At 47.3% G+C, this 19,876-nt stretch overlaps 1 protein-coding gene across 2 annotated transcripts in view; it reads right to left on the bottom strand.

Moving 5' to 3' along the window:
* Nucleotides 1-19,876, bottom strand: part of GAB3 (GRB2 associated binding protein 3) — a 63,845-nt gene that overhangs the window by 16,252 nt on the left and 27,717 nt on the right. For both annotated transcript variants that reach the window (XM_058032746.1, XM_058032747.1), the window contains exon 2: nt 3,646-3,949. In XM_058032746.1, the coding sequence (XP_057888729.1) occupies nt 3,646-3,949 (304 nt within the window). The remainder of the gene's footprint in view (nt 1-3,645; nt 3,950-19,876) is intronic.

The following is a 19,876-nucleotide window of genomic DNA, read 5'->3' as shown; positions in this document are numbered from 1 at the left end:
AAGCTGACAATGATCAAACACACACTGGGCTAACTCCCATGGGATCTCAGAAAAGCATGTTCACTTCACCATCTGACTACATTTAAAAAAACCCCAACAAACCAACAACTAAAACTGCCACAATGCATAAGAAAGAAATTAATGACATTCTGAGTTATTAACACAGAGAAGGAACAGGCCTGAACTCCATCTGGTACTCACAGGGTTTAGCCATGGATTATCCCATCAGGAAAGGCTGTGAGCTGCAGACCACATGGCAACGGTTGTGAGCAGGAGGGAGGGGTGGGGACAGCACAGACCTGCCCTTCCCTGACCTTCAGGGGCTCAGGGACCTGCAGCCAGCTCCTCACAGACTGTTCCTGTCCCTGCCAGCTCTGCTGGAAACCAAATCGTGTGCATTAAAACTACCACAGCAGCTGGGCAGAATAAATTATGCATGGCTACTTTCAACAATGAGAAGGCAGAAAATAGGTTTGGTGCCTGCCATCCCCTTTGCCAGAGAGACAGCAAGAGGCTCCAGCTGCCAAAATAACTGCTTTGGTGGCTACTAACACCAAACATTTCTGCCCTGCAGGTATGGAGAAAGCCCCCACAGAGGCTGCACAGCATCTTCCACAGTGCCCTCTCCCATCAATGAAGGGCCATGGCTTGGAGAAACAGAGGGCTTTTCCCTTCTGCTACGGACCCCAGCCCCCTCCCCAAGAATTGCTGTGGTGCAATGGCCATGCAAGGACATGGTGGAACAGGGGTGTTCTTCTGACATCAACCACCCCCAAGGCTGCGCTGACATGCCAAGGTAGAAATAACAACAGTAAGGCTTCCTAATGAAACTGCTTAAACACCTTCCCACTAGTTTCTCCAATGAAAAGGTGGCACATTGGATTGTGTCAATTACTCACACTTCAGCTTGCACATGGTATAAACTGTGCCCCTGCTGTCCTACAGCCACTTCATTCGATCCCTGGGGGATGATGGCTCTATTGGGAGGTTCCACCAAAGATGGAAGCAGGATTTTGCTGAGATAGGGTGGGAAAACCAGGAGCAAGGCCTCTTCCTCTCTGCTCCAGCTGACTCCCCAAAGCTGCCAGCTCCCTGTGATTCCCAGCACAGCCAGCAGCACTTTCTGGTGGCAGCAGTGTGTGAGTGCTGCTGGCAAGTCCTTCCTGACAGCCGCCCTCCCAGGTGCTTCCTGACATCTGCCTGGAGCTGCCATGTCATCTCTGCCTCCCAGCTGTCCCCTCTCTTGTTGACTACAGAGCTGTGCTCACAGGAGCTTTTGTAACTTCACTCTGCATCTGGCTGCCAACACCTCTGGAGTGGGGACCTGGCTGTCCATCCTCTGCTGCTGGAAGGGACTAACTGGGAGCAACAGGACAGCCTTTAAAGCTGAGTCACTGCATAAACCTGTGGCTACACTTTGGGTGTTAGGCAGAGAAAGCAGCAGATTGTGTTTTGGCCTCAGTCACAGCAAATTTTCAGCCATGCACAGATTAAGAGTGATATGACTCATAGCAGGGACTAGTATTTTTTAAAGCAGAAGCATTTAAGTTTAAAAAGCATGTGGCATTTAATAGGGCTTTTCTTTTCTAATGTTAATTTTAAAGGGTAATTTGTTTAAACCTACAGGCTTTTGGAGAATTTAGGAGATCCTGAAAAGCTGAAGCAATTAGCAATTCTTTGAAATGTGATGTGCAATTTTTGGAGCTGTGCAGATTTAAATCAGAGGATCTGGATGTGCTTGGCAGCCTGACCTGGATACACCCCAGACCTGAGCTCACTGGCAGGATAAATAGAAGCTCTTAGGAGCTATTTGGCATTAGAGGCACAGTAAGTGCATGTCTGGAGGCTTAGCTCACACCACCCCTGATGAGGGCTGCAAGTTCAAGTGCCAGACTTTGTACTGAACCAAGGCAAATGCTCGGCAGTGCTGAACTTCTTGGGGGGTGATATCTGCCTTGGAGTGTCAGCTTTCCCAGCTGCTGCTGCAAGAGCTGCCATTTCTCATCCATCAGTGCCCACAATGGCAATCTTTGCTCAGGGAGAAACACCAATGTGTAATACTCTGAGTGTTGTCCATGTGCAAGTCTTACAAGCAATAGTGCATGGCACCAGCAAAACAGAGAAGGCATTTCCCAGTGTAAATGCATCTGTCTGGGACAGCCACTGTCTCAGCTCCTCTGCCACAGATCACATCCCCCATGGACATCCTCACAAAGTGCCCAAGAGAAGGCTGCCTACACATTTAGAAACAAAAATTATTTTTCTCTTTTGCATAGAAGGGTTTACCTTTATTTCAGAGTAACTGGTAAACTTGTATCTCAAATAAACCTGCACCAGCAATAACAACCCAAGAGCAACAACTCAGCATCAACAAAGGCAGAACAGTAGGAAGGTGGTTACTGAATATCCCTAATTCCATCCAGCCTCCAAAGGGCAGCAGACTCCAATCCCTACCAGAGCTACTTTGAAATTTGTATTCATGGGCAGCTTGTACTGACACATAATCTGTCAGCAAGTTTTCATGGCGGTTTCTGAAGTGAATGGGAAAAGAACAGACATCACATTTGTAACAGGACCACTGCAGTGTTCTTGCCACTCCCATTTCCCTCAGAAGACACTGCTCAAAAGGCAGCTAAGCAATGCCAGGAACCATGATAGATTAAAATAAAACCTTTCCCATAGCCTTTTGTTTCTTATCAAGTTTCTTGGTAATGGTGTGGCCATGCAGCACTTGCAGACACCAGCAGCACAAAGACCATGGAAGGATGAACTGCCTGGCCACACATGATACCCCCAAACACATCACTGCCCCAGGGCTTGTGTCCCCCTCTTCTACTCCTGCACTGCCTTTTATCACATTGAAGGCTTCATTCTGACTCACTTCCTCTGCAACTCTCAAATTGCTGCTCTATCTGCCCCTTGGAATTGTCAAGGGAAAGACAGATTGCTGTTATCTGAGCCTGATTATCTCATTTAAAAGGTAAGTTAATGATGGTACAGGTCCCCACTTTAATTACTGGCTACATCCATCTTGGAGTGGTTAATTCTTGGCAGCTTTTCAAGAAATTCACTCTGCTGAGTATATACAGGTGTAGGGCCTGGCAAAAGAGCTGCCTTGATGCTTCACTGGCAGGACCATCTCTTAAGTCTATACACACACTTCTAACACTCCTATCCTTTGCCTTTTCTTTGTTTTCTCTTATTAACAGACTAAGGCAGCTTAGTATTTCTGTCATTGATTTATGTGCAGGCATATACACCCAAGTCTGTGCACATTCCTCACCCAGAAAAGCCTGAGAAAATGGGAGTTGTGCAGGATGCTTTCCTGGAACAGGTGTCTTACATTATGCCTAACTAAATAAATACAGGACATGTAATGAAATAAATGGCCCCAGAAGATAACACTAAGTCAGCTTTTCACATAAACAGCACCTTTTCTTATTAAGGAAGAATTGCTTCATCAAAGTGAGCCCAGGCAGTCAGTGAGTATTTCCACTCAGCAGCAGTGCAGTCCCTGAGAATCAGATCAGGGTTTAGCAGCATCTCAGTCTGTGTGGAGCTACAGGAACCAGCCCAGCCTGACAGCAAGGTCCATCCTGTCACCCCCAGGCATTCTCCCAGCCTCCAAGATGAGCGTGACCCTACCTGTGCCATCTTCCAGATGTCCAAAGTTACAGATCTGGCTGATGTTGCGCACCCAGATCTGCATCTCCTCCTCGGTCTTGGCTACCAGGTAGAAGGTGCGGTAGGTGGTCCTCACGATGAAGACAAAGTTGTTCTGGAACTCCTTCCTGATGAAGTTGGGCCCCGAGTGCTTGAGCACCTGGCACTCGTTGAGGTCGATGGTGCGGATGGGCTTCCTGGAGTGGCTGTTCCTGTAGTACTCCAGCACGTCGGGGTTCCCGCTCATGCGGCCCCTGCGCAGCACGAACCAGCGCTTCCGCCAGGCCTGCAGGGGCAAAACAGCTTCAGAGCCAAACTCCACTGCAGCAGCCACCCCACACAGCACCTGCAGGGCGTCACAGGGCCCCTCAGCTCATGGAACCCAGGCATCAACCCAGCACTGCCAAGCCCGTCACTAAACCGTGCTCCTGAACACCACACCTGCATGCGTGTTCCAGAATTCCAGGGATGGTGACTCCACCAATCCCCTGGACAGCCTGTTCCAATGCTTAACCACCTTTTCAGTGAAGAAATTTTTCCTAATGTCCAAACTAAACCTCCCTGAAACAACCTGAGGATGTTTTGTCTTGTCCTGCTGCTCATTACCTGGGAGAAGAGTCTGACCCCCACCTGGCCACCACCTTCTTTCAGGCAGTTATAGAGCAGTAAGATCCTCTCTCAGGCCTCTCTTCTCCAGGATGAACAACCTGAGTTCCTTTAGCTGCTCCTTACAGGACTTCTGCTCCATGCTTATTTTCTTTCAGGTTTTATATTTGTTCTGATAAGCTTGCCAAATTACAATTTTTATTTGATGCGCTTGCTATCAGCTTGCATTGGAGATTGGAGAACAGGCAGAGGGCAGTCCCTGGGAGGTCAAGAACAACATTTTCCTTTCCCCTCACCTCACCAGTATGATGCAGTCAAAATGATCCAATATATCATCTCATCCACAGAAGAGAGGACACTTTTTTTGTAAAACATAAATACCAAGAACTGCACATTCCTGGAAACAAGTGCCTTTAGCCCAGCAAAGCCCAGAGCTCCAGATACCCTGTGCAGCTTCCCTCCTATGGTTTTCAGTGCTGTTACAAAGCTGTTTATGAGCTGCCAATTACTCCTGAAAGCCCAGAACAAACCCCTGAGTGAGTTGTAGTGCTAAAAACAGAAAGCTTCAGCATCTTACAAAAGGACAATTATTTACCCATGCACTGTCAAGCTGAAGCAAACCTGGCAAGCACTGATGTTTTCTGACACTTGTGACTGAATGTATGGGCCCCATACAGGCTTAAATGAAGTCCTGCAGCATCACTCTGTAAAGCTACATGCCTGTTTCTAGGCACAGATTAATATACTTTCCCCTTTTTTTATCCAGCAGCTGCTTTTGTTCATCAACAGTGTAAGCACCTCTGTGTTGATTACAGCTGTCACCAACACCTACTCTGGGCCAGAAGAAATCAATCCTGATCTCTGTCCCACAGGGAAAAGCCAAAATAAGACATCAGGACATTTACCCCTGCCAAACTCCATAAAAACTGTTGGATATGTCATGCCCAAACCAGCCAGGCCAGGGAGCAGCCAAAGCTCAGGCTGCAGCTGCCCCAGCTCTGATGGAAACCTGGGGAATGTGCAGGGGCTCATACACTGCCCAGGGACCTCCAACAACTGCACAGACCCTGGCTGCTCCACCTGCCTTCACTGCAGTTAAAGTTCATTGAAAGGAACATTTGGACAGCCCCTTCCACAACCTCCTTACCCGAAACTTACCCGAGAATGCTGTGAAAGGACTTTGTCACAATGATGTAAATCTGGGTGGTAGCTTGGTAGCTTAAAAATCACACTCATTTTGCAGAGTGGATCTGTCAGTTTAAAGACAGGCAACCATTCAATTTTAAGACAAAATCCCTGAGTTCAGGCTGCTTTCAGTAAGATGTAAGAGTCTTCACTTGCACAGTTTAAGATAATCTAGGCACTACAGTTTTTGCTCATGCCAGGTTCCCATAGGCATGGTGATAGTAAAAAATAGCAACAAAGGAATATTAACAATTGTTATGTCAGGAAAAAACATTTCTTTTTGTACTCCAAATCATTTATTTTGGTTTTTTGCAGTGCAGCCAGCTTTTCACAGCTGTCAATATTCACCCAAAAATTTATCTTAGTAATTCTGTTCAGCCTGGCATTACCTCAATCTCTTTTGAAAAGCAAATGATTCTTCAAATACAGAGAACAGAGAATGAAATATGATGGGAAAAGCTCTTGCAGGCTTGTGTATGGGAGGAGCATACAGACTGGGGCATCACATCAGGAATAAAGAGGAAAAAGATGAGGTGCAAAGTGTATGGCACAAAGAAAATTAAGTCTTGCCCCCACTGACCCATTAAAGTTTGAAAGTTATTTGTTCTCTGCTGGAAGTAGTTAGAGACAACAGGTAACTGACACATCTTAGGCAAGCATAATTTTGTGGAAAACAGGGAAAAAAGAGAAAAATGAAATAGAAAAGAAAAAACGTTTAATGGAGAAGGAACTTTCTAGACTAGCCAGATACCACATTGGAACACAGGCCAGCAGGTACCTCACATACGGTACCAAAAGGAGCCCAAATCTCTGTCACCTGAAATCCAAGTCCTGCATAGGCTCAATGCACTCCCCACAGATGGCTCAGGACAGAAAGGTCACATCTCCTTACACACCCTCACCCTAAACAACCACAGAGAAAAGTTTCAGAAGATGTGAGACAAACAAGAACTGCTTCCCAGAGAAGCAGACTGCTAAGGCAGTAAGGTGAAAACCTTCACCAGCTTTACCACAAAACCACCTCCTATACTTTTTTTTTCCCTCCCAAAGCTGCCAGCCTTGCAGCTTAAATACACCTGCCTCCTGCTGATGGAAATGGGACAGAAATCCCCTGCATCTGAGCAAGCTGAGGAGGGGATGGGAGAGCAGCTGCTGCCGGGCACCCAACTGGCAGCTGGGGAAAGGTGGGAGCTCAGGGCTCCCTGCTGCTGGCTGCTACAACACCCCAAGGCAGGACAGCCCAGTACCTGATTTCACTTCCAAGCACTTTGGTTTTCATGATTCTAAAGGAGTGTGTAGGCTGCCTTTAGCACAATCCAGGCAGCTGGTGAGAGAACAGAGAAAACTGCTGCTGTGCTTGGAGGGAAAGCCCATGGTGCCTCCATGAGGAGGCAAGGCTGGCTGGGGTCTGTGTGAGGGGCCATGCTTGGCTCTGAACCCGAGGAGCTGCCTGCTAACCTGGGGACACAGCCTGAGCAGTTCTGTCATGGGGCTGGCCCTGCCAGGCTGGACATGGAGAGGTGCCCTATCAGGGAGCTCATGATGGGAAAGGAGAGCAGGGCTGGGTCTCTGGGAGAGAACAGCAGCTATCACAGCTGAGCAGCCGTGAGAGCAGGGCTGAGGGGAAACAATGGCAGATGGCTGCCCAGATCTGCTGCCCTCAGGCAGGGTGGGCCCCGCTCCTCTCCCACAGGGCGGCCTCAGCACCTTCCCCAGGCCAGCAGTGGGGCCCAGGCAGCCAGGCCGCCCTGGGAAGCTGAAAAACAAACAGATTGTTCTTGTGGGGTGACACAGACACATGCAGGAAAGGAGGGGCACAGTGAGACAGAGGAACTGCCCTTTGGTGGGACCACAAGCTCAGGCAAGTCAACAGCCCTTGGGTGGCACCATGGAGTGTCCCAAACATTGATGCGCTCTTAGCCTCATGGAGCTACAGGGACCCGTTGTCATCTTATCACAGGGCCTCCATGCTGTTGTCTCCTTGCAAAAGTTCCATACCTTCTTGGTGCTTTCTCATGGGCATCTCCTCAGAGCACTGAGTCATTCCTCTTCACAAAGCAGCCAACTGACACCAGTTCCCTTCTCAAGGGGCCACCCAACTCTTTTATAGCACTCTTCTTCTCACTGGTTACAGCTGTGGCCTGTTAAAGTCAGGCCTGTTCCTAATCTTTGATAATTGACCCAGCTGCAACTCCTTAGGGGTGAGATTACTTTCTACACTATCTTTATTTTCTTATGTTCTATCCCACTACAGGGAGCAAAGCAAATATTGGCTGTGCTGCCAACCACTGCTGTGCCTGGAGCAGGCACAGGGCAGGGAGAGGCACAGAGGGATGGCAGCCTGAGCTGGCAGCGCAGGTGAATCAACATTTGCACACTTTCAAGCACTCAAGCCCTCTTCAAATCAGGTGCTATGGCAGAGTGGCAGTGGCGTGGACAATGGGGAGTCTGCTGGAACCACCTGGTGAGCTCACCTGCTGCCATGTGCCAGGGATGTTCTATGCCTGACACCAAAGAGTTGTCTGAGGGAGCAAAAGCAGCAGACACTGCCTCACCTAACACTGGGAAATGGGGAGTGCTGCTAGCCCACAGCCTTGGCTGGACACAGGCACCCAGCACCAGGGAGGACGCAGACGGGTGGGAGGAGATGAGAACACCTCTTCCCTGTGTGCTTGCTCTTGACGTCAGCTTCATTGTACCATCAAACTGCATTTGCACACCCCCCAGCTCTCTTTTTCTGTCCTCCACTTTCTAAGGAAAAAGTGGCATCAGCTTCTGACATGACACAGTTACCTGCGTGGGTGGGGTTGAAGGACCATCTTTTATACATCCTCTCATATTTGACCTACCCAGTCCCATCACTGCCTCCTCAGATTAATTTCCATTCTGAAACTTTCCCCAGTATGTGCCTTTACTCATAAAATGTTGACTCCAAAACCCTTTTGCTTATCCTACAATGCTGAGTGACAGTGCACAGGGGTTTTGGACAGGAGCAGGTTTGCCATTGCCAATACACAGGACTTGCCCTGTTCTGTGGCATAGGCAAAGCAGGGGTTTTGGTTCTGGCACACTTTCAGCAGGAGGCTCTTATCCCTGAGTCAAATATCCTCTCCTCATTTTCCTGCATTTGCCTGCAATCTGCTGTACACCTCCTTTCCCCAGGGTAGGGGATGCAGCACACTGGGGTCACTGGGAGCCCAGCAGAGACAAGCCCTGGCCAGACAAGTCAGCAGCAGCAGTTTCATCTCTCAGGGCCTCAGCAGCTCACACACCCTGGTGCAGAGGCTGCCTGGCCCCTCACAGTCCTTGTCCCTGTCTCCAGTCCCCAGCCCTAGGGCAGAGCAGGGTGGGTTTTACACAGCTGTACATCCTCATTAGTTTCCTTTTTACCATTTTCCAGCCACAAGGCTGCCTCCTCCTTTCCCTGTGTCTGCTGAGGGTGTTGGTACCAGGCTAAGAGAGACCCTGGGAGCACCTGCAGTGGCTTGAGGCCAGTGGGGACACCCAAGGAGGCAGCAGGGCCAGGGTGGCTGGGCCGTGGTGAGGAGGGATTTATTTCAGCTGGTCAGAGCCAATAATATCTGCCAATATTTAGTCTAGAGCTGCACACGCTGCCAAATTTACAAGAGAATGTGGATCAATTTAAGGTGAAAGACTGCACTCCCATGGCTGAGATGAAGCACTTACTTCAATAGATACTGATTTCTGGCACTCAGCTTAGGCTCCTCAGTTACACCATGAAAAGGTTCTAGGCATCCAGGCTATTCCATCCAAACTATTACATTTATTTTTGGGCCTCCTGAAATCATTATTTTCTTGATGAAGGACTGATAGGAGGATTAGAAGTTTACACCTCCTCAAAAGCCCTGTGGGCACTAGAGAGAAGGCTGTATCAGAGAAACACAACTACCATCAGACAAGAGCCAACATCAATCTAGAACAATTTTCATCTGCCCTTCGTAAGTGAAACAGTTCAATGCCAAAAGAAAGAAAGAATTTGCAGCAGCATTGGTTGGCTGCCAGCACATTCCTTTGTGTAACACAAGCTATCAGTGTTTTCATCTTGCTCCTGAATTTTTGACTTTGGGAATTCCAGAGTCACATCTAAAAGAAAGAGGAACAGCTCTGTTTCCACTTCAGTAGGGTTTCCAAGAAAGAGATTGCTCCTTCCACAATCTGACATCTGCTTCTGCTGCATGAGTGGTGTGAGGTTTAGAGGGCTGCTCTTCCATGTGAGCATTTGCTCTACCTCAGCACTGTCTGCCAAAAGCCATGAGCAAACCTGTTCTGAGCTGAAAAACAGCTGGCTACTGAACAGGGCAGAATGAAAGCTGAAAAGGTTTATCCAAGGACCTTCATCACTTACCTTCTGCCTGAAGACCATGTTCTCATTTGTTTGTACAACATATCCAGTATTTGAGATCTAAATAATTTATTAGAGGACATACAAGCTCAGTGAGGTAAATTGGCCTGAAATCTAATTTGCCCTGTGAGTTTTGATTTTTTTTCTGGTTTTAACAACAAAACACAGAACGACCAACAAACCAAATGTGAAATTCTTGACCAGCTATATTAATGCTTACAACTCCCCCATGAGGATAATCTTCATTTTACAGAATGCAGCAAAGGGGATGTCAGGGTGAAGCAGAAAGAAGGTGGCTGTGTGCTGGTTCCTTGCCTGCCTGGTGCCCTTGCAGCCAGGACAGGCTGCAAGGACGTGGCACAGGACATGTGCTGATCCCCATGCCTGCTGCAGGGCCTCTGGTACTCAAAGAAGAGTTTGAGACTCTCTGATAGGAACAACTGCAAAAGGTTTGAGTATTGGGAACTGCTCTCATCCTGCAAAATCCCTTGGAGAGGGGAAAGCAGCAAATCCCACCAGAGAACAGTTTGGCATGGCTTCTCTCCCACAGCTGGGTGAGGGCTGGGAGCTTCAGTGCACAGTGCTCCTCCTGTGGGCCCACAGACTAAGCCACCACCCTTGGGGCAAGAGAACAAGCAGAGCTGCAGTATGATAGTCCCATGGGAGTGCCAGCACTCGAGACAAGTTTTCACAGCTTGTCTTTTTTAAAGAACAGTTTTTAAACATATTCCTGTGGAAAAAAGGAAGTTAAGCGGAACTTTATAGCATTTCCTATAAAAAGCCCAAAAGAGGAAGTTAAAATTCATATGTAGTCAGGTTTGTAAGGAGCTGATTCTAAGCCCACTGAGACCATGTTTGTTAACAGAGGCTCCCTGCCTGCAGAGCAGGGTCCTGCAAGAGGAATCTGCACTGGCAAGGAGTTGGGACCAGCTCCCAGCAAACATCCTTGTGTTCAAAGAAGACATTTTGGGCGCTCTTTGTGCCACTCTTTGCAGAGCAAAGGGCCAGTTCCATGCAGCACATGCTCCTCAGAATGTGGGACCCTTGCAGAAGGGCTCACACCTTGGCAGCCTGCAGTGCTTGGCTTTAACCCTTGATTTATTCACTCTCAGAAAGCAGATGAAAAAGACCCCCACACTTAAACCACCCAGCCTGTCCCCCAGCTGGAGTTCTGGTTTTGCTATTTCAGCTGTGGCTGTTGGTCTGCAGCACCTATCAGCTCTGCATAATTAATCTCTCGCTGATGAGGCTGCCTGCTTGTCCCTTCCAGTGTGTCCCTGTGGAGCACTCTAGGAGCAGATGAGCTCACTGCCCATCACTTACTGGTTTAATGCTTCTCTTGGATTTTGTCTCTTGTATTTTCCACTCAGCTTTCACAAATGTCTTCAGTAGTGAGAGGCTGAAACTCATGGTTTATGACTGGGAAAGAAAAATCAATAAATACTCAATTTTAGAGAGGGATACTCCTCCCTTAGGCCCTTCCTCTGCCTCCACGGGCATGTAATTCTATTTAACCTAGAGAATAAAATAAGATATTTTTTGAAGTAATTTTTCTTCCTTGGCTTGGGTGCCTGGAAGTTGAGGGCATTCTCGATTGTGCTGGAAAGGCATTGGCTCTCCCTCACCCTCTCCCTGCCTGTTCATGCCCACTGCACCTCTGCTTTCTCAAGGCTGGGGCTCAGCTCTGGTGGGAAAAAGCTCAGAGCTAAGCAGTGTTTCCATATAAAACAACTTTCCACAGAGACTGGCACAAATGCTCTGGCTCACCCTGTGCAAAGGGCTGTCCCACAGCGAGCTCAGGACAGGCTGCAGCCTCACAATGGATTTCCATCTGCCACGTTTTGACGGTTTAGTTTCAGAATGACTCTAAATGAACCCTGTTTCAAGAAAGTCACCGTGAGCCCTCAGAGGAGATGTGATGGGTACGTAGTACAGGGGGAAACACCTTCTTCCTTTCAAGGTGATACAGCTATGTTAATTGACTAAAAACACCAGTCAGAAAATTTCCTGCACTTTAAGTGCAACGAGAGCTTTGTAATAAAGCACCTCAGAGGACATCCTGTAGAAGCAGAGACGTGTCCTTTGTTTCTGTTTCTTTACATGAAGGAATCTGTGGTTTGTGAAGAAAAGATGACACACATTTTAAAAAAAGTAGAACAAAATCCCGCAGTCATATGTTGCCTGCTAACCTAGACACATTGCCATTGCCTGCTCTACATCCTAATCCATAATATTTATGGTGCTTACATAAACAAACATCTGCATCTGATGAGTCGCTGCTATTTAATAAACATGAAGATTCTTTGTTACTCTAATGGGTTTGTTTGGACATGGAGGGTCAAAGTCATAGGGACCCAAAAACTTGGGAATTTTATGTTCTTAAAATATTTGCAGAAGATAAGAAAAGTTCTGAAGGTAAAATCAATAATGAAACCACTTCATTTTGGGGAGGGAGAAAGGAGCCAGACATTTGGACAAAGAAATATAATCTTTTTCACTAATGTGCCCTATCATTTAGTAAGGGCAATAAAGAACTGTGCTCCTGACAGTCATGTTGATGAGAGGTTTTCCCTGAGGACACTGGCAGGGTGGCACAGCATCCCTCTGCTCCTCATGCAGATAGGAATTGCTCACAGGACTGTGTGGGCTGCAGAGGATCAGCAGTGCTGTGCCCTCCTTGCTTTCCCCATGGCTCCTGGTGGATGGTGTCAAGGGGCTCTCCCACAGAGAGAAAATGTGGGTGTTGTGGTTGTGCTGCCCACATGGGTCCCTGGAGTTCACCACCCTGGGGAGGATGATGATGGACTATCTTATCCCACAAGATCTTGCTGTGGGGAAGAGCTCACTGACTGATCCCGGCTACAACAAACACTGCCGCAGCGGAAAACCACACAGCTCCACCTCACCCTGATACACGTCAAATGGCCTCACAGGGTCCTGTCCTGAGCCTGCAGGGCAGGCAGGACCTCACTGTCACCCCATCACTTGACAGAGCTCACTGCCCACCACTGTCCCAGGCTATGGAGATGGCTCTAGGCAGATAAAGCCTTGCCTGTGAAACACACAGCAGCACAACACCTGAGGAGTGGTGGCAGGAGAGCAATCAATTTCCAATGTATTTCTTTAGCAGTGACATCCTGTAACAGGCATGGAGCCAATGAGTGCCCTCCCCACTGCCAGCCCAGGGCATCACACCTCTATTTTGACAGCAGTGGTGTTGAAAGCTTGGAGCTTTCCTTGTGAACAGTTGCCCTGCAAATACATGCAGGCCTCTTTGTGCTCATGTGCAGAAAGTATAAGGATCAATCAATATGAAATTAGTGCTGCCTGCCACCCCAGGGGCTGTGCCCCAAGGGCTGCACCTCCCAGGGACAGGCTTGTGGCCAAGGGGGCTTTGTCAGGAGCACCGAGGGACCAGGGCCAGCCAACAAACCTGACAGCATCTGTGGGGCACCAGGAAGAAACAGTTGGTATTAATAAAAAATGAAGTAACTCCCCAGCTGCACTTGGCTGTGGCTCCCTGGGACTAACAAGATGGTAAAAACAATCTCACTCGCTTTCAGGAAACAACTGGAATTTTTGTGACTCAGCATCACTGTAAAGCTGTGCCCAAAGTGATCTGCAGAACTGATGTAAAATCAGGCTAAGGAAAAGGAAAGCAGCTGTGGTGTGATATCTGCACAGGTCTGGGAACAGCCTTGGCCCCAGGATGGCCACCTTCCATCTGGGCTGCCAGCACTTCTAGTGGACCACCAGCTCTCATCAAGAGGATGCAATGGGTGAACAAAAGTCCTGGGTGGAGGGAAGCTGATTTTGGCCAGCTGACCTTGCCCGAGCAGGCACATGGAGCCTGTCCCACCTGTATCCCTGCATGCTGTGATGCCAGGCAGGAGGTACCAAAGTACTGGGCACCAGGGCTGGATTTGACTCACATCATGAGCACCCTCATGAGCAGCCTCATACCTTCTGTTTCATTTTGTCTTCCCTTTTCACTTTTAGTGGGGATGTAAAATAGGTCAGAGCTCAGAGCAGAGTTCCCAGCAGCAGAAGACAGCACTGCAGTGATTATTGCTATTCAAGGACCTCCTCCCACCCAGAGCCCTCTGCTCCTCCAGGGCAATTTTCCTTCCCAAGTCCTGGCACTGTGACACACTAATTCCTTTAAGCTGCCCCTCAAACGACACCTTCTGACTGCTGCCACATTTCTGCAAGCATTTAAGCTCCCTGACAGTGAAGACTTACAGGCAGGACTCTTTACATGAGGATGTTTACAGCCTCGCCTGCTAGCCAAGAGTTTTAGTTCCATATTCCCTCACAGCATGTTTGTACGTAGCATTTAAAATAACATTGTTATCATCCTGAATGCAGTTTAAGTTTCTGGAGTGCTTTTTTTCACCTTTGAATCCTAAAGCACTTGACAACCAGTACATCATGGTTACAGCCTCCATATGTTGAGATGTGTTCACCTGTCACAGGATACACCTGCCTCTGAAGTTGTGCTGTGCTCCTGACACTCGGACTGCTTCTCCACACACCCACAGGGATGCACTCCCATCTGTGTGTTCAGCCTCAGCCAATCTGCAGGGACACTTTTGCATCTGAAACCCTTCATTAGCTGATAAGGTGGCAGAGGTTGGTGGACACAGAACTGCTGGTCTGGCTTGGTGCCACTCCTCTGGTCAGTTAAAAAACAAAATTTGGATTTCTCAGGATGCAGGATTGGATCTTTTACAGATACAAGCTGAAAACAGAGAGAAAGGAAAAAATACACTGACAGGTCTTCCTGGATTTAACCATTAACTTTGTTTTCTCTAACAGTGGAAAAAATGCTGCTGAAGCTTTAAGCTGCCTGATAGGAATTCCTACTTTTACATTAAAAGTACTTGTGTAAAAGGGTCTGGAAACTCTTCAGATCCCCCTGGCTTGTTCACAATAAATTCTTTAATACTAACTTAAGGAATAAGATGAAATCTTGAATAGAAGTAAATTCTGATTTCTTAGAATGGCTTTAATCCAAAAGTCTTGCGCAGTCTTAAAGGATTTTTGGAAGACTGCACGCATCTTTGAGATCTTAATGAAAAATAGGTTGCTCCAGGTTGTTTAAGAAACAACAGCTCTGAAATACAAATGCCGGATATAAGCATCTGCTGAAGAACTGAATAATAACTAAGTCACAGGAGTCTTCAGTCATTTTTGGAAACGAGTATAGGAAAATGCATATACCAAAGGGACTGAAGTTTGGACTAATTTTGAGCAAATTTGCTAAACTAATAGCTTTTATGGAAGGACTCCAAACCTCCTTCACTAAGGAAAGGAGTAGGGGCTAATCCCCTTTCTTGTCACTCGCAGCACAGTGTGAATACAGATGTGCAAAGCAGTTAAAGAGCAGAAAAAACTGCCTGGAGACTGCGCCCTGCCTCAGGCTATCGGGAGTCCCTCTCCCTCTGTTTTACTTGGAATTGGCGGTTTTCTCAGTATTCTTTACACAAACAGAGCAAATTTTGCTGTTTCACCTTGTTAACTGAACATGTGGTGTGAGGTCAGCAACAGTCGCCAGCCTATCTACAACTGTCTGTGCTCACATGATGCTGCAGCTCCAGCATAAACAGGAAATTGGGCAAAGTGACTCTTTTAGTAAGGGACAACAACACCACTTTTTTTTTTTTTTTCTTTTTTTAAAGTGTTCAGCAAATCTGTCAGACCTAATGAAGGAAAGCAGAGTAGCCAGCAGGAGCAGAATAAAAGCTGCAAATGTTTAGGCTGTAGCACTTTGCCTGATCATAACAATGAGGTTCAGGAAACGCCCCCACGTTCAGTGTCCTGCTCAGCTGATCCGGGTGCACATGGAGTAAAGAGCTGTATCCTCCACATCCCCTTCAGGACAAATCTGGGCTGCTCTTTTTTACATCCTTATTGACTTCACGGCTGCAAAGACTTTGACCTTTGCACTTCATTTCACTCCTAAAATTGCCTGGAGAAAGGAAGTGTGAGGGAGGCAGGCAGCAAAACAGGGAGGAGGCACACATGTGTGGGAGGACTTGCTGTGGAGAGCAGGTCACTTTTGTTGAAAATAAGAATCAACCTTTCTGCACATATGGACAGAGATAGAAAGAAAAATAGGAATAGGTCCAATCTCACGAGAGCAGCTATATAGTATCCAGATGAGCTCTGGTTTTAGGCATGAGGAGCAGGGCACTGATTTAATTGCAGGCTCCAAGGTACACTGAATCAGAGATCTCCTCTGGGATCTGTGTATTGGCCTGCAATCAGTCCCGTGGGAACCACCCGGCCTTTGCAGTGACATTTAAACTGCACTGATGCAAATGGCAAAGCTCCCGTTTGCTCCGAGGGGGCCAGGTCCTCCTCTTGGCAGGAAGCTTTGAGAAATTCAGAGATTCCCATAAATGGAAACATGATATGAAAAAATTATCTGAATAAAGGAAATCTGCCTCTGGACTTACGAGGAGCATTTCTACCAACCACATCAGAGGATGAACTCTCCCTTCGTGGCTCTAGCCTGGGTTTTGTGGGTTGCGCACAGGCTACCCAAAACTGATTTTTCTCCAGCCAAAGAGCAAATATCTGCTGGTGACTTCAGGCATGGTAAAAGCCCCTGTGAGGGGGAAGGCAGGCTGCCCCCACAGGTTTTACCCTGGCCATACCTGGTCAGGGCAGGCTTTGTGCAACACAAACACCCAGCTCTTACAGCCACACAGGCAGAGTGGCAAGCCAGGCACCACGATGAGCTGCCAGGGCTCCTGCAGGAGCAGAGGGTGTCTGGTGCACTGGGAGAGCTGCTGGAATGCAACCAGAAAACAAACGAATTATGGTGAAATAAAGTGAAGTTTGGAAGGGTCTGTATTTGTCCCAGAAATGTGGTTTGAGCAATCAGGTCTCTGCAGCCTCCAACTGGAAGCAGTGCTGTGTGATTCAGATGCTCAGCCAAAGCCAGTCATCACTGGCCAGATTCCCTCGGTGAATATTTACAGAAAACAAACCAGATTATAAACGAAGAGTTATTTGTCAGACCTATTTAGTAAATATTATAATTGTATTTAAGAGCACACCAAGTGTGTGGGCAAGGCACAAACCAAAACAGACGGTGGAATGTGCTGGGTGAAGTCTCTACATTGCATATATGCAAGTACTGATGTTTCTGAAAGGGGCTATGTTTAGGTGGCCCATGCTTCCTTTAAAGTGAATTGAGTTGAACTTCAAAACACTGAAGGTAGCTGAAAGCGCTCAATAGCTGTTTTTTGCACCAATTTGTTCATTTCAAAGTACATTATTAGAAAGCCAGCTACGTTAGGGAATTTATAATTCTATTTTGATTGCACTTCTGCAGTTTTCACCTGTCTTCTCATCAACTAAATTGTGATGCTTAACCTTTAATTATTCTCTAGGCAGTGTTACATCTCCAGACCTGGGTTTACTTCTTTAAAACTGTCTTAAAATAGTCTCTGCTTTATACTTGACAGGAGGCAGAGCTAGTTTTTAAATATTTTTAGACTTATTTTTTTGTTCTCCTTAGTTTGTGCAAAAGTGGTCATCAGTCACATGGCTCATAATGTACAGCATTCACTGGTTGTCATTTTTTATTTTAAAATACATAAATGTTAGGAAACATATAAACAATGCTCCTTTTGCCAAGTTTTCTTTTTTTTTTTGTTTAAGAATTCTCTCTGAGTTGTCAGTACTTTTTCTGTTATGTTGGGCCCTGCGTGTCATCCAAGGAAAGGGGTTTCAGGACGAAGGGTTTGAAGAAATAGCACCCTGTGAGCTCAGCTTTCCTTTATGTTTTAGGTGTGTTTCACAAAGTCAGCTGGTTAAAGTCAGCTTGAGCATGCAAACACGGCTTGTGTAAACTTCCCATGCTCAGGAGATATCTGCTCAGCTCTGGGAAGGCACTGCTGCTGCCTGTGAAATTCTGTAGGCCTGTGCTGCTTGCCTCAGGGCTCTGCCTTCTTCACAGCAGCCCGTGGAGCAGAATGCTCTGGCAGAGCTGGGAATGAGCAGCAGGGCACAAACCTGGACTGTGGATTGCACCTGGCTCCTGAGCTGTGCTGCTCCCAGATCCGCACAACACCCACAGGGTCAGAGAGTCCAGCTCCTGGCCCTGCACAGCACCATCCCCAAGAGCCACCGTGTGCCTGAGAGCATTGTCCCAACAGTTCCTGAGCTCTGGCAGCCTTGGTGCTGTGAGCACTTCCCCAGGGAGCCTGGTCCAGTGCCCAGCCACCCTCTGGGTGAAGAAGGTGTTCCTGATATCCAACCTAAACCTACCCTGACACAGCTTCACGTTGTTCTTTGGTTCTCTTACTGGTCACCAGACAGGAGATCAGTGTCTGCATCTCTTTCTACCCTCATGAGGAAGCATCCTCTTCATCAGCCCTTTCTCTTCTCACGTCCTGAGACTAGTTCTCCCCATTGCAAATCACATGTAGGTTAAGCTTTTTCAGCCCCTGTTACTGCTGCAGCTTTTGCCTGGATGTGGAGAGGTGAATGTGGCCAGGGTGGGCATATGCTATAGCTCTGTATATTGAAGAAACTCTGCATGGCAAATAGGGTCCTAAGAGCACATGTAAAGTTTATCTTCATTTCCATGACTTCTCAAACTTCCCTTGCTGAACCAAATGATGAAATCACAACATGTTCAGAAATATTAAATCATTTCCTCAACATCTGAATACAACAGGCTGCAGAAGGAAAACAATTACTTCTGGCATGCTGCACACTTTAACACTCTGAATTCTGGCATCCCAGTGTATTTACAGGCTTGCACTCTGATCACAGCACCATTAAAACAACTATGGACCATGATTTATTTCATAGGAAATGCCCCAGACTTGCTGAACCCAGCTTTGCCTGGACACTGAGGATCTCAGACCACACAGTACACATGCAGGCAGAAAATTCAGGATGCCCCAAACCAGCTTCCTCCTGCTGGCCCGTGGGCAGCAGACTGGTGCCACTCAGCAATGTGCCTAAGCCAGCCCTGGGCACTGCCCTGCTGACCCTGTGGTGCAGAAGGCTCAGATTCATTGTGGCACTGAAAGGATGAGCGGTAATGCAAAGACTGCCCTGCCTGGCTGGGCACCCACCTGTGCCCACCCACTGCCTGCTCTGCCCTGGGTGAGCACCATGGGCAAGGGAAGGGCAGAGTGGGGCTGCTCCTCAGCTCCTCCCTGTGCTGGGAAAGGCCAGGTCCCACATGTGGAATCCTGGCAGGGCTGCTGATGCCAGGGAGAGCAACACCCCCCTGACAGAAGAGAGAGAAAGAGTAAAAAATAAAAGTGCTAATTTCTGCAGAACTCCATGGATTTCACACCCAGAAGGGTTCATTGCTGCAAGCTGATGAAGATGCAGCTTGCAAGAGGACAAGCCAGCTTTCCTGAGCAGGTGCCTTCTCTTTGGGGTTATGTTCAGTCAGTTGACAGGGATTTGTAATGCAGATTTTTTTGTGAGTACAGCAAGAGTAAAACTCACTGCCAAACTCCACAAATAGTGGAACAGTTTGGGAGTAAAGACAGATTTCAGAAATGAAAGTTCAGCTTGATGTATTGGGAACAACGTGCAATTAATGTGCTCAGCAATGTCTTAAATATGAGCAATGTGGGAGAAGGGTAATAGCTCCCTTTCTATCATTTTTCAACCTGTCAGCACACTAATCTATGAAACACCAAAATCCAGATTCTTAGTAATGTAAACTGGTAAACGTGGTTGAAGGCAGTGATATTGTGCAGCCTATCTGGATCTAGGTCTTTTTTAAACAGTAAAGTTATCAAGAGTATGTGCTTGTGGGATGGTGAAATAGGATCAATGTTACTGTTACAAAAGTGAGGACAATGAGCCAGCTGGGTTTTTCCACAGGCATTTTCAAAAATACAGCGTTTATTTCTGTTTATTTCTGCTTTTCTGCAACTTCTTCTCTATCTCTTCTCCTCCCTTCCCTATCCTCTTTTTTTTTTTTTTTTTTTTTTTTTTTTTTTTTTTTTTGTGTGTGTGGTTTATGCACTCTGAGCTACACCCAGAAAATGAGGTCACCAGGGAGCAGTAAGG

Source organism: Melospiza georgiana, chromosome 12, assembly GCF_028018845.1.
Source record: "Melospiza georgiana isolate bMelGeo1 chromosome 12, bMelGeo1.pri, whole genome shotgun sequence".
Classification (NCBI taxonomy): domain Eukaryota; kingdom Metazoa; phylum Chordata; class Aves; order Passeriformes; family Passerellidae; genus Melospiza; species Melospiza georgiana.
The sequence above is the reverse complement of the archived record's forward strand: the minus strand, read 5'-3'. Positions and strand labels throughout refer to the sequence as shown.